General features: G+C 53.2%; 2 protein-coding genes and 1 non-coding gene across 3 annotated transcripts; 2 read left to right on the top strand and 1 right to left on the bottom strand.

Annotated features, from left to right (window-relative positions):
- Positions 1-4,970: 4,970 nt before the first annotated feature.
- Positions 4,971-6,407, top strand: SPATA32 (spermatogenesis associated 32). The gene is made up of 2 exons (XM_060135562.1): positions 4,971-5,008; positions 5,325-6,407. The coding sequence occupies exons 1-2, from the start codon at positions 5,003-5,005 to the stop codon at positions 6,399-6,401; spliced, it is 1,083 nt and encodes a 360-aa protein (XP_059991545.1). The 5' UTR covers positions 4,971-5,002; the 3' UTR covers positions 6,402-6,407.
- Positions 6,408-8,102: 1,695 nt separating this feature from the next.
- Positions 8,103-12,691, top strand: LOC132511927 (EF-hand calcium-binding domain-containing protein 3-like). The gene is given in 8 exon segments (XM_060135741.1): positions 8,103-8,118; positions 9,093-9,176; positions 11,163-11,222; positions 11,225-11,305; positions 11,663-11,734; positions 11,819-11,939; positions 12,181-12,359; positions 12,465-12,691. Coding segments are annotated over 8 exon segments (840 nt in total).
- LOC132512399 (U6 spliceosomal RNA) lies at positions 10,687-10,793 on the bottom strand. The gene has a single exon (XR_009538128.1). It is a non-coding gene; the product is annotated as a U6 spliceosomal RNA (small nuclear RNA).
- Positions 12,692-12,936: the final 245 nt, after the last annotated feature.

The following is a 12,936-nucleotide window of genomic DNA, read 5'->3' as shown; positions in this document are numbered from 1 at the left end:
CTGCTCTTCATTGTGGTGTGCGGGCTTCTCATTGCAGTGGCTTCTCTTGTGGTGAAGCACAGGCTCTAGGTGCGTGGGCTTCAGTAGTTGTGGCTCGCAGGCTCTAGAGCGCAGGCTCAGTAGTTGTGGCACACGGGCTTAGTTGCTCTGCAGCATGTGGGATCTTCCCAGACCAGGGCTCAAGCCCGTGTCCCCTGCATTTGCAGGCAGATTCCTAACCATTGCGCCACCAGGGAAGCCCCAGATTTCCTTTTGATCCTTTTCTCTCACATTGTCTTGATATTTTGGTTCTACTTTCTAGGAATATTCTCTGTATTTTATTTTCCAATTCTATTTGCCAAAAAGCTCTTTCTTTTCTTAATTCTTTTTAAATAGTATCCTGTTCTTGTTTTCTGGATGCAATATATATTGTTGAATATCTTCATTTCTGAATCTCTGAAGATGATCAGAATTTTTCAGTTTCCTTCAGTTTCTCAAATTACCTCTCGTACTCTGGAGTGCTTTTTTCTCTTGGTCTGTCACTCCTATGTTAGCAGTTTTCTCAAATGCCTGGTGATGCTTGGTTGTTCATGTGTAATAGTGAAATCATAAAAAGCTGATTGGGAACCTATGACTTCAGGAGCCTATTGCCTGGCAGATGTCACTTTAGGGTGACCAGACAGGGATCCGACATATCTCTGGCTGGTTCAAGAAGACCAACAGGGCTTCCCTGGTGGCTCAGTGGTTGAGAGTCTGCCTGCCGATGCAGGGAACACGGGTTCGGGCCCCGGTCCGGGAAGATCCCACATGCCGCGGAGCAGCTAGGCCCGTGAGCCATGGCCGCTAAGCCTGCGCATCCAGAGCCTGTGCTCCACAACGGGAGAGGCCACAACAGTGAGAGGCCCGCGTACTGCAAAAAAAAAAAAAAAAAAAGAAGACCAACAAAATTGATAAATCTCCAGATAAAATGAAAAAGAAAAAAAGAAAGACAAAAATTACTAGCATGAGGGATGAAAGAGGTGACATCACTACAGATTCTTTAGATATGAAAAAGATAACAAGGGAATATTAGGAACAAATTGTGCCAATAAATTTGACAACTTAGGTGAAATGGATAAATTCCTTTAAAAAAACATTACAAACTCCAAAAGCTGACTCAAGAAGAATAGATATTCTGGGGGTGGATAGTGCTGGTTGCATAACAATGTGAATGTACTTGATGCCACTGAACTGTATACTTAAAAATAGTTTTAAAAGGGCAATTTATGCTATGTATATTTTACCACAATAAAAAAGAAGAAATAGATAGGCTAAATAGCCCTGTATCTATTTTTGAAAGTTGAGTTTGTAATTAAAAATCTTCACACAAGGAAACTCCAAGCCCAGGTCCACAAGCTTCATTTGTGATTTCTACCAAAAATAAGAAGAAATAATATCAATTTTACACAATCTGTTTCAGAAAATTGAAGAGGGGATACTTCTCAACTCATTCTATGAGGCCAGCGTATCAAAACCTAACAAAGACATAATAAGAAAAGAAAATTACACACCAATATACCTCGTGAACATGTATGTGAAAATCCTTTTTGAAAGCTAGCAAATCAAATTCAACGATGTATAAAAAGATAATACATCATGATCAAATGAGATTTGTCCCAGGAATGCAAGATTGAGTTAACATCTAAAAAAATCAATTTAGGGCTTCCCTGGTGGCGCAGTGGTTAAGAATCCGCCTGCCAATGCAGGGGACATGGGTTTGAGCCCTGGTCCGGGAAGACCCCACATGCCGCGGAGCAACTCAGCCCATGCACCACAACTACTGAGCCCACATGCCACAACTACTGAAGCCCGCACGCCTAGAGCCTGTGCTCCGCAACAAGAGAAGCCACTGCAATGAGAAGCCCACGCACCACAACGAAGAGTAGCCCCCACTCACCGCAACTAAAGAAAGCCCGCATGTGGCAATGAAGACCCAACACAGCCATAAATAAATAAATAAATAAATAAATTTTTTAGATCTATTTATTTCACCATAAACAAATTATAAAAGGATTATTAACAGAATAATATGTAACATATGTGAACATAATATATGCTATATATAACTTACATAATATAGTAACAGAATATAAAAGAAAAACCATATGATAATCTCAATAAATTCAGAAAAAGCATCAGATAAAATCCAACATCCCTTCCTATTTAAAAATTAAGTAAACTAGGAATAGAAGGGAACTTCCTCAACCTGATAAAGGGCATCTATGAGAAAAATTATAACATTATACTTCATGGTGAAATACTGAATGCTTTCCCCCTAAGCTCAGGAGCAAAGCAAGGATGTCCACTCTCAATTCTCTTCAACATTTTACTGGAGATTATTCTCAGTGCAATAAGGCAAGAAAAGGAAATTAGAGACGTCCAGTTTGGGAACGAAGAAGTAAGACTGTTGAGTCACGAACATTATTGTTTACATAGAAGACCCTATGGAATCTAAAAAAGTTACTAGAACTAATAAGATTTTAGGATGGTTACAGGATACGAGATCAATACATTTCTATATAATAGCAACCCAAAATTGGACATTGAAATGATTTCACGCACTACAGAATGTCACTTGAATCCCTAATAGAACATCCCCAAGTTGGGTACAGAGGCCCCAAGTTGAATCAACCTCAGACTTTTGCTTCCATCCCCCAGTGCTGCAATGAGGTTTACACCATAATAATTTCTCCCCTTCTATCCATATCCAGTTGCTGTTTATGGAAGGGTTAAGGCTGCAGGTGTTGATTAAATTTCCCAGGGACACTTTGTAAAGCAAGCAAAAGAAGGCTCTGACATCAGAAGCCTGAGGAACAGCAGCATTTGGGGCAGGTAGAATTGCAGAGGAAGCGAGACGTGGGGAGAAAGCCAAGGGATGGTCGAAGGAAGCATGGTGGTCAAGGAGGTGATGGGTTCCGAAGAGACCACTGAGCCCACCACTGTGAGCCTGTCCCTGGTATACTCTTAGCCCAGCACTCTGGATCCCAGGCCCAGGCTGAACATGGAGGAAGCCAAATCCCAGGAACAACACCAGCCATTCAAGGACACTCTCCAGCCTCTACATCTCTAGGGAGAGGCCACAGCACATTCTAATCCTGGTCTAATCCTGGGAGCAATTCTTCTCAGCCAGAGCCAAGGCTGTCACTTCCTGCCACACTCCAGGCTCGTAGGGACTCAGCTTGCCCATTGCCATGATGGCCCCACCAACAACTTCTATCCAGTACGCTGGGGAGCAGAGAATGGGACAGCCTGGTGGCTCCTATCCCCAAAAGGTGAAAAAGAAGCTTCTGCAATAAAAGATACAAGCTTCCAGGAAGGGGACTGGGGCAGGGTGGGGGGGCTCCCCCAAGGAGTCAGTCTCTCCTGCAGAGGATGACTGGAGCTCATAAATAACCAGACGGGTGTCAGCATCACCTCAAATTAAGCACCTGGGGTGATAACTCTGGCCCAGAGTTGGAGATGGATGACCCCAGGGTGTGATGGTGTGAGAAGCCAGGGGAAGAGAGGACAGATTTCAGGGCAGGAGAGGCCAGGGTTAGAGTGAGTGGCAAATCTGAAGCCTGGCCAGAGAGAGTGGAGAAAGGGGGCAGAGGGGCAGGAATGGAGAAAGGTGAAGTTCATCTGGGGTGTGATGAGGAACCCCACACAGTTGTAGGCTCCAGGGTAGGACGGCATGCGGGACAGGGGAGTAAAGAGTTTCTTGAGTGAAATCTGCATCAGGTCCTGACTTCCTGAATGATCAGCTGAGGGACTTTGGGCAAATGAACCTCTTCTCATTTTTTGTGTTGATTCAATGAACTGAAGCATATAAAGTGCTCCTCACAATACCTGGGCTAGAAGCCCTCAATGAACGGGAAGTGACCGCGGTTAGTATTCGCCCTAATGGAGGACAGTGATGGATCACGGAAGGTGGAGGGAGCAGACGTGGAGGAGGGGACGGCACATGGGCTTAGGTGAGGGACAGGGAGGGAGGGGGTGGCTGGAGCAGCACGTTCAGTCCGGACTCCAGAACCCCTCAGGGACTGTCCCCGCCTGCAGCTCCCCTGCCCTCACCTCCTTCTCCCTGCCAGGTGCCAACGGATTTCCCTGCTGTGACAAGGAGTCGGTGGACATTGTGGATACACAGTGAGAACTAGTCCCCCCCATCATCGTAGGACCTCTCCCCAACCCTCCAAGATCACCAGCCCTCACCAGCTGCCATGGCTGTGAGGTTTTCATGTGTACCCACCCAAGATCTTCCTCTATCTTGCCCGTTTCCAAAATCTCCCCAAGGGCAGTATCCAGGCCAAAAGGCAGCAGGGGGTGGTGGTCATATCCTCCTCTGCTTCTGCCCCCAGCCCCTGACGCTGGAGGAGGACTGAGGGGTGGTGGGGCGCACCCAAGACATGGATGGGACCTGACCCCTTAGAGCTGCCTTTCTCTGAGGACAGCTGTCCAAGGGAAGGGTGGGCAGTTGCCTAAGGAAGGAGAGGGGTCACAGTGGCTGAGCACTGAAGGGGACGGCCAAGATGATGGCAAAATACCAACAGGAACCAAGGGCACCCTCCATACACACCCCTGCATTTCAGATCTGCCAAGCTGAGAGCGGGCAGGTCCCGGAGAGGGCGTTGCTCTGGGCTTTTCTTTCTGTGGGGAGCCGCTTTCAAGGGCACTGGCTCACTGGGATGCTGGATTAAAATGAAGATTCCTGGGCCTCACCTCCAACCAACTGTATCCCTCTTTTGCGGGTGGCAGGGGGCAACTTGGCCAGCTCTCTAGGCACTTCCAGAACTCACTGAAGTTTGAGAGTGAGTCTGGAATTTTTGGTGGGAGTGGGCACAGACAGGGGAGTGAGCTGAGGGCACCTTGCCAGCTCGGGTCTTAAGGGCTCCAGACACCGTCCCCTGAAGCCACCCCACGGAGCCCTGTCACCCACTCTGTCTCCTTCTGTCTTAGGGGTGGCATAAACCAAAACCAGTTCCAGTCAGTACAAGAGGAAGATGACATGGAGGTAACAATGGGCAGCGTCACATCTTACGGGGAGGTGGGGGTCCAGGGGCAGGGCTCTTTGGGGCCTGTCTTCTCTAAAGCCCGACCAGCCCCTACCCTGGACAATTCTGGGACCCTGGCACCAATGTCAGCACGAGCACGCACACCCGCCCTCACCAGCTGCCCACACCGCCTCCCTGCCCTAGGCAGGTCACTTGGAAGAGGCAAGTGTGGGAAAGGAAGTGAGAAGAAGCACGAGGGGGGCAGGGCAGGGAATGGGTGTCGGGGAGGACTTTGGGGGGCAGGCGCCTCCTCAGCTTTCTGTTGAAACCTTTCAGCTGGAGAAAGAATTGCTAGAGCTGGAGTCCCTAGACAAAGAGGTCCTGCGCCTAGACCCAGAACTGGAGCCGGAACGGAAGCCCAAGCCTTTCCCGCAGCCAGAGATGCGCCCGGTTGTCATGCTCCAGCCCGAGGCCAAGCTGGACACAGAGCCCAAGATGAAGGTGGTTAACTTGGAACCCTTCAGTGAAGACCCTGAGCCGCAGGGGTATAAGACAGAGTCACTCCACCCCTACATGGAGGGGCTAATGCAGCAGGACATCAGCCAATGGAGTATGAGGTCAATCTCCAGCTACCCGAGTACCACAGAGGAGGACCCGCTATCCACCGACCACCGCTCCATCTGTGTGCAGACCTCCAAACACTTCTTCTGGGCAGACAAGTTCGTCCAGGCCTCAGAACACAGCCTGCAACAGGCGATCAGCATGCAGCCCATCAAGGAGAGCACAAAAGAGACCGCCTGCCACCCAGACCAGCCGTCGGCCCCCAAGGACACTGTGTGCTCCGAGAAGCAGAGCCAGGCCCCCAGTGCCCAGCCAGCTCTTCCAGACGAAGTCTCCCAGCAGCCTCCAAGCCCCCAGCCGTCCGCCTCCACACAAACCATCAGCCTGGCAGAGCTGATCGACTTCGCATCTTCCCTGGCCATGGCCTCCTCCAGCAGGATGGACTTGCCCAATTTGGGGCATGTGATCAAAGCCCCACTCCAGATGGACATGACGCTTTCCACAGAGCCCACTGTGGATCACACTGCCCAGCCCACTGTGGACGAGCCAGAGCAGGAAAACCTCCCTCAGGATGCGCTGGAGAAGCCACCAGAGGAACCACTAGAAACCAGGGAGCCGCACGATGCTTCGAAGCAGGAAAACCTCCCTCAGGATGCGCTAGAGAAGCCATCAGAGGAACCACAAGAAACCAGGGAGCCGCAAGATGCTTCGAAGCAGGAAGACAAGCACTTCCCTCACCCTTACCTTGATTTCAGCAAGCTAGGGTTCAAGAAGGCCACCATTGAAGGGGAGGTGAAGTTTCTCCAGCCCCCAAACATGTCCCCCCAGCCGCAAGGAGCCGGGAAAGAGTAAGTGAGGCTGGCCCAAAGCTCCCCCGGGAGGGGGCTGTGTTATGATGTGCAGGTGGCCCCATTCCTCACACAGCCAGGTGGGGGTGGGGACAGTGGAATGAGGGACTGGCTGGGGGATGGGTGGGCTGTGATGTCTCAACCTCAAGACCTCAACCTGCTTCAGGGCAGGGACAAGGACCTGGGTTCAAAGAGGGAACTAGAATGTCGTCCTAGCATTAGGGGGCTTCTCACCCAGAGCACAGACAGCCTCACCCTCACTGGAAATGCTCAGGCTAGTATCTTCCCTACTGAGAACCCGATGGCCCCAGCTCTGGGCCCAGGACACCTCCATCAAGCCAGGAATGAGGAAACGGGGTTCCCCAGCACCCCGTGCTTCCTGGTGTTGAATGAACACCACAGAACACCAGCCGCCCACCCGCATGGCAGGAGGAGGCCCTCTTAGCCCCAGGGCCTTCCTCCGAGAGGCCTCTGGGCTCACCCCTCTCTTTTGACCTTCCCACCAAGGCCCAAGTGACTCTCTCTCTCTCTCTTTTGCGTTGCAGTTCGGGAGGGGGTCCATTATTGCTGAAAATCCATTTTAAGCTGTCGTCCCCCACTTCCCCAGAGAAGACTAGACAAAACCAGTAAAGCCTACGGTGCTGGCCCCCGGCTCAGACATTTTGTGCAAATGCTCCTGGACCAGTGAACAACTCTGGCTGCGGCATCCTGGTCTCGAGTTTTTTAGGGACGCCACCCCCACTGTAGCTACCCCAGCAGCCCCTGCCCCCTGAGGGCTCTGCCAGCCCTGCTCACTCCCCATGGGTGGTCCCACTTCCCCTGCACCCAGCCGGACCTCCCAGCCAGCAGCAGACTCGTGACTAGGGGAGGCCTCAGTGGTGCCCTTTCTGAGGCTTCTGTTTCTTAGATGTAAAAGGGGGGCACGTTGGGATCGCCTGAGGCGAGAGCCTGCTGGGGGTGGGGCTGGGCAGGTGAGACGGCTTCTGGAAGGAGTTCTTCCTGCTTCTCTCCATGGGGAAGGCCTGGCATGGGAAAGGGGTGGTGTCCAGGGCTTGAAGGAGGGCAAGAATGAAGCTAAAGGATTGGTCCTCCAGGGGCCACCGCCTTGAGTCCGAGGTACCTCCAGCGTAGGGGAGAGCCCATGTGTAATGATGCACTTCTGCATGCAACCCAGACACACACACACACACACACACACACACACACACACCAGCAGCTGACCAGCATGTTACACACGTGGTCAGCATGACATAGCCACATGCAGATCGAGGAAGCATGTTCCACACGTGCTGTGCACACAGGCACACACACAGGACCTGTGACTCACACACATGCACACAAACGCACAAGCCTCCCCACGGCAGGGGAGGACAGGCAATGTGGAGAAGCTTCTGGAAGAGGAGAGGGCAGCAAAGGAGGGAAGAGAACTTGGAGTGTGGGGATGGACATGGGCAGGAAGAGGGAAGTTGGGGAGGAAGAGAAGGGGAGGCAACATCGAGGCTTGGGACCTGGTGAGCCTGGGACCTACTCTGGGCCAAGGCTCCCGATGCAGTGAAATCACCTTGCAGGTCCCCAGAATCCTGCCCCACCTTGAGATGGGGCTGAGGAGGGAGGTGCCTGGGGCCTGGGAGAATGGGATTAGGAAGGGGTGAGCAGTTAAGAATGGGCCAGGGCCAGAGAAGGGGGCAGGAGGCTGGAAGGAAGGATGAAGAGACCCAGAGGTGAGTGTCTGGCTGTTGGGATGCATCTTCCCAAAGTATTTTGTTAATGTGGTTTGTGGGTTTGCGTTGTTTGGAGGAAGGGCCCCTGCCCTCCCGGGGGTCCTGGGGTAAGGTGGGCCACAGCCCCAACTTGGCTAGATCCCACCCTCCCACGCCTTGACTTGGGGCCTCTGGGGCCTGCTTCTCCCCTGGGCCTCAGCCTGTTAGCTTCCAAGTGGAGTCACAAATTTACATGCCTTAAGGGAGGCAGAAACACAAAAGACGAAAGCTGCAGGTTCCCCAGCAGAGAGGCGCAGGCCAGTGGGAGGGAGAAGGGCACCCCTGCCAAAAGTTGTTAAGATCCACCCGGAAGCCAGCTTGGGGACTGTGGACCTGGGACACTGGACCGGCCTCCGAGCCTGTGACTGCCCTTCAGGCAGCAGAGGATGGAAGACCAAGATATCACCATCGGCAAAGAGAACGTCCAGGTGACGTGGGCAGGGGGCAGGTCCGCCACTCCTCCAAGCTACTGCCCCCGGAATCCCCCAGGGAGAGGACTGTGGCTGCAGGCTGGCGGGGGCGGCGCGGGTCCTGGGAGGGGAAGCTGTGCACCCACAGGTCTGGTCTCAGGTCCCCTGGAGTCGGGCACTCAAGTGGGCTGGGCCCTTCGGCCCTGTCTTCTCCCCGCCTCCAAGGCCTCCACAGAAGCCTCAAAGACTGCTCACGTGAGACCCAGGAGAGGAGCAGGCCGGGAGGGCGCAGGGGAGGAGGCTGCAGCGCGCACCCGGCTGACCCAGACAGAAGCAGTAGCGGCCACAGCCGCGGGCTGAGCAGCCCTCCCAGGCGGCGAGGGAGTTCAAGGGCCTTGCGGCCACCCGTACAATACAGACAGGCCCAAGCGCTGGGTCTGAGAAGTGAGAGCAGGGACTGAGGCCAGGCCTGGGGTGCTGGGTTCGGGGAAAGGCCTGCCTGGCCCTGGCATCTCTCTGCGGCAGGTACAGAAGCCTTTCCAGCCTCCTTCCCACGAGGCAGCTTTGCAGACAAGAATCTGCTACCCCTGACACCTGGGCAGCTGGCAGGTGAGGGCCTCAGGGCTGGGAGCAGGGAGGAAAACTAGGGGGTGCTCGGAGCAGAATACAATGGAGTTGCCTGCCCAGAGGCTGGGGACACAGTGAGAAACCAGTGATTGTATTGTAACCTCTCCATGCCAGCCTAATTTGCTCATCTCTGCAATCCCAGGGCTTGTTGCTCTGTGTGTGTGTGTGTGTGTGTGTGTGTGTGTGTGTGTGTGTGTGTGTGTGTGTGTGTGTGTGAAGGAGGGAAGGAGGGATGGGATTGGTGGATAGCAAGGTAGTTGGATGGTGGATGGATGGATGGTGGATGGACGAACAGGATGAAAGGAAGAAGGGAAACTGGGAGAAAGGATGGAAAACAAGAATCTGAGGTCCCTGCCCCGCTGGGGTTTGGAGCTGTGGGAGTAGGGGTAGAAGGAATCATTTCTACATTTGGGAGACCCAATGTCCCTGCAAAGATCATGCCCTGATACTGGCAGGGGCCCCTCAAAGCAGAAGCATTCTATTCATCATCAATAATTTGCAGTGCCTCTAGGTCTATCCACCTCATTACAAATAGCTCAATTTCGTTTCTTTTTATGGCTGAGTAATATTCCATTGTAGACCCAGAGTCTGTCATACAGAGTGAAGTAAGTCAGAACGAGAAAGACAAATACCGTATGCTAACACATATGTATGGAATTTAAGAAAAAAAATGTCATGAAGAACCTAGGGGTAAGACAGGAATAAAGACACAGACCTACTGGAGAACGGACTTGAGGATATGGGGAGGGGGAAGGGTGAGCTGTGACAGGGCGAGAGAGAGGCATGGACATATACACACTAACAAACGTAAGGTAGATAGCTAGTGGGAAGCAGCCGCATGGCACAGGGATATCGGCTCGGTGCTTTGTGACCGCCTGGAGGGGTGGGATAGGGAGGGAGGGAGGGAGACGCAAGAGGGAAGAGATATGGGAACGTATGTATATGTATAACTGATTCACTTTGTTATAAAGCAGAAACTAACACACCATTGTAAAGCAATTATACCCCAATAAAGATGTTAAAATAATAATAATAATAATTTGCAGTGCCTACTACAGGCCAGGTGCCAGCAGGGCTCCTGGAGCCTCTCGGCATCGTAGCTCCAGAGCCAGACTGCCCGAGTCCAAAGCCCAGCAGTGCCCCTACTGGCGGTGTGGCCTTGGACATGAGTTATTTTGTTGTTTGTTTCTGTTGTTGTTTGGGGTTTTTTTTCATAGGATCACTAGAATGATTTAATATTTATAGATCCTTAGAATTGCAACAGATATACAGTAACAAAGGGGTTAGCAAGCTACAAGTCTCGGACCAGGTCCAGCATTTGGCCTCTTTTTGTACTGCCTGTGAACTGAGAATGGTCATTACATGTTTTTTATGTTACATATATTTTGTCTATTTATTTTTTTAACATCTTTATTGGAGTATAATTGCTTTACAATGTTGTGTTAGTTTCTGCTGTACAACAAAGTGAATCAGCTATATATATGTACATATAAAAAATATGGAACGCTTCATGAATTTGCGTGTCATCCTTGCACAGGGGCCATGCTAATCTTCTCTGTATCATTCCAATTTTAGTATATGTGCTGCCGAACCGAGCATGTTGTCGTTGTTTTTAAAATATTTATTTATTTATTTGGCTGCACCGGGTCTTAGTCGCGGCACGCGGGATCTTCGTTGCCACGTACGGGAATCTTCATTGCAGCATGCGGGATCTTTAGCTGCGGCATGCAGGATCTAGTTCCCTGACCAGAGATCGAACCTGGGCCCTGAGTTCAATTTTTGGACATGAGAATTGAATGGACACTTAACAAGTGCCAACACACAGCAGCCACTGTTCTCCATTAAGTTACAATGCACAGGGGGTTGGTGAACCCAAGTCCTCAGTCCCATCTGAGCTAGAGTGGGTGAATCTCAGGGTTCCTGTGCCTGTGGTTCACCTTGCCCACCTGCCCCCCTCCCCACCCTCAGCATTCCAGGATGTCTTCAAACTGTTCAGCTCCAGCCCGACAGGCACCACGGACACGCGCAGCAGAAAGCTGCCCAGTGCCATGTGGGTGTCCAGCTAAGCCCGCAGGAGATGTGTGAGGTTCTACGGCAGGCAGACTTGGATGGTGGGTGACCCTGTCCCTGCCCGCCTGTCCTCTCCCACCTCTAGCCCTGAAGAACGCCTCCCTTGCCCACAAAATCCTGGGCCTGGTCCTATTCTAAATTTCCCTCTTCCAGGAAGCCTGCCCTGATCAACATGCCTATCCCGGAGCCCCTAAACATTCCTGTTGTGATAATCATCCTGACTTGGGGCTCCCAAGGGCAAGGGCTATTTCTCCCCCACTCAACCTGGGACAACGCTTGGCCAGAGGCAGGACTGGATGCTCTATGCCTCGAACTGCTGGCAAGCCCCTAACGCGTACGCAGAGTAGGGCTTTGGCGGGGTGGGCACCTTCGGCACCCCCTCCTCTCTCTCTTCCCAGGTGATGGAACCGTAAGCTTCAAAGACTTCCTGGTTGTCCTCACTGACAGCCACCGACTCGCTCAGTGCTTGGGTGAGGGGCAAGGCTGGTGGGGCAGGAGTGGACCTGGCCAGGGGGAGGCTCTTCCTTACCTGTCCGCATGTTCTCTGGCCCTAGGCAAGGTGAGGAACAGCCGGGTCTGTGATCCCCAGGGCTTGCAAACGCTCTTCTTAGAGATGCTGTTCAAGCTGATGAGTCTGGGCTTTGTGCCCTTCAAGTCGGTACAGGAGGTGATGAGGTGGGCACAACTGGACCCGCCTTCAGGGCCCAAGATGGGGGGAGCAGACTCTGCCCCTGCAGGAGTCCCCAGATGTCCCTGGCCCAGAGACGGGAGCCCTGAATTCTGGGTCAGTTTCCTGGGTCCCAACTTGCCCCCAGACCAAAGTGGCTTTCTGTCCTGCTTTGGTTTCCCCACCGGTGAGATGGAGAGGACTGGGGGAGGCGCTGTCTGAGGCGGCTACCCACTTTCCTCCTTCAAGCCACTACTCCAAGAAGCAGCGGTCTCTGCGGCTGAACTCGAACCGGAAGGGCGGGTCCGGCGGCCACGGCCGCACCTCGCGCTCTCAGGCGGGCCTCGCGATCTTCCGCCAGGCCGCGCACCTTAGCGGCCTTTCCAGTGCCGAGCTGGCGTGCTCGCTGCACGGACTGCACAAAGCGGGTGCGCCCCAGGCTGGGCGGGGACCTGCGGGACTGGGGACTCTTTCTCAGGACCCGCTCTGAGAACTGGCCGCTCCTTTTCCTCCTACCGGCTTCCTCGCCCCAGGTGCGCGCAGCGCCTACTCCCAGATACCTAACCTGAACGGGCGGACGCAGTCAGAATTCCACACGCGGAACCGAACCCCGCGCCCAGACGTCCGACTTCCCAAGTCCTACCAGCCCAGCCAACCCAAGCGCCGCCCCAACCGTGGGCGGCTCGGCCAAGGTGAAAGACGAAAGAGGCAGGGCCAGCGGGCGGGGCCGGGTCCTGCAGATAAGGGGCGGGCCGTGTGAGGGGCGGGGCAGACAGACGGGGAGGGGCGGGGCAGGCGAAGAGTGGAAGAACTCCAAGAAATTGGGACCTGACTGGCGGAGATGCAATAAATCACTCAAGGGCGCGACTAAGGATACGGCGGGGCATAAGAAAACGAGGCCGGGGACCCAGGTAGGAGGCGGGACTGACGGAAATGGGGCGGGGCCGGCAGAAAGGTGGACTGAGGTGGCGCTAACCCTGCGTCTCTAACCCGAACAGCAGGCTT

The sequence above is a fragment of the Lagenorhynchus albirostris genome, chromosome 20, assembly GCF_949774975.1.
Source record: "Lagenorhynchus albirostris chromosome 20, mLagAlb1.1, whole genome shotgun sequence".
Classification (NCBI taxonomy): Eukaryota; Metazoa; Chordata; class Mammalia; order Artiodactyla; family Delphinidae; genus Lagenorhynchus; species Lagenorhynchus albirostris.
This window is presented reverse-complemented; position numbering and strand designations above follow the sequence as displayed.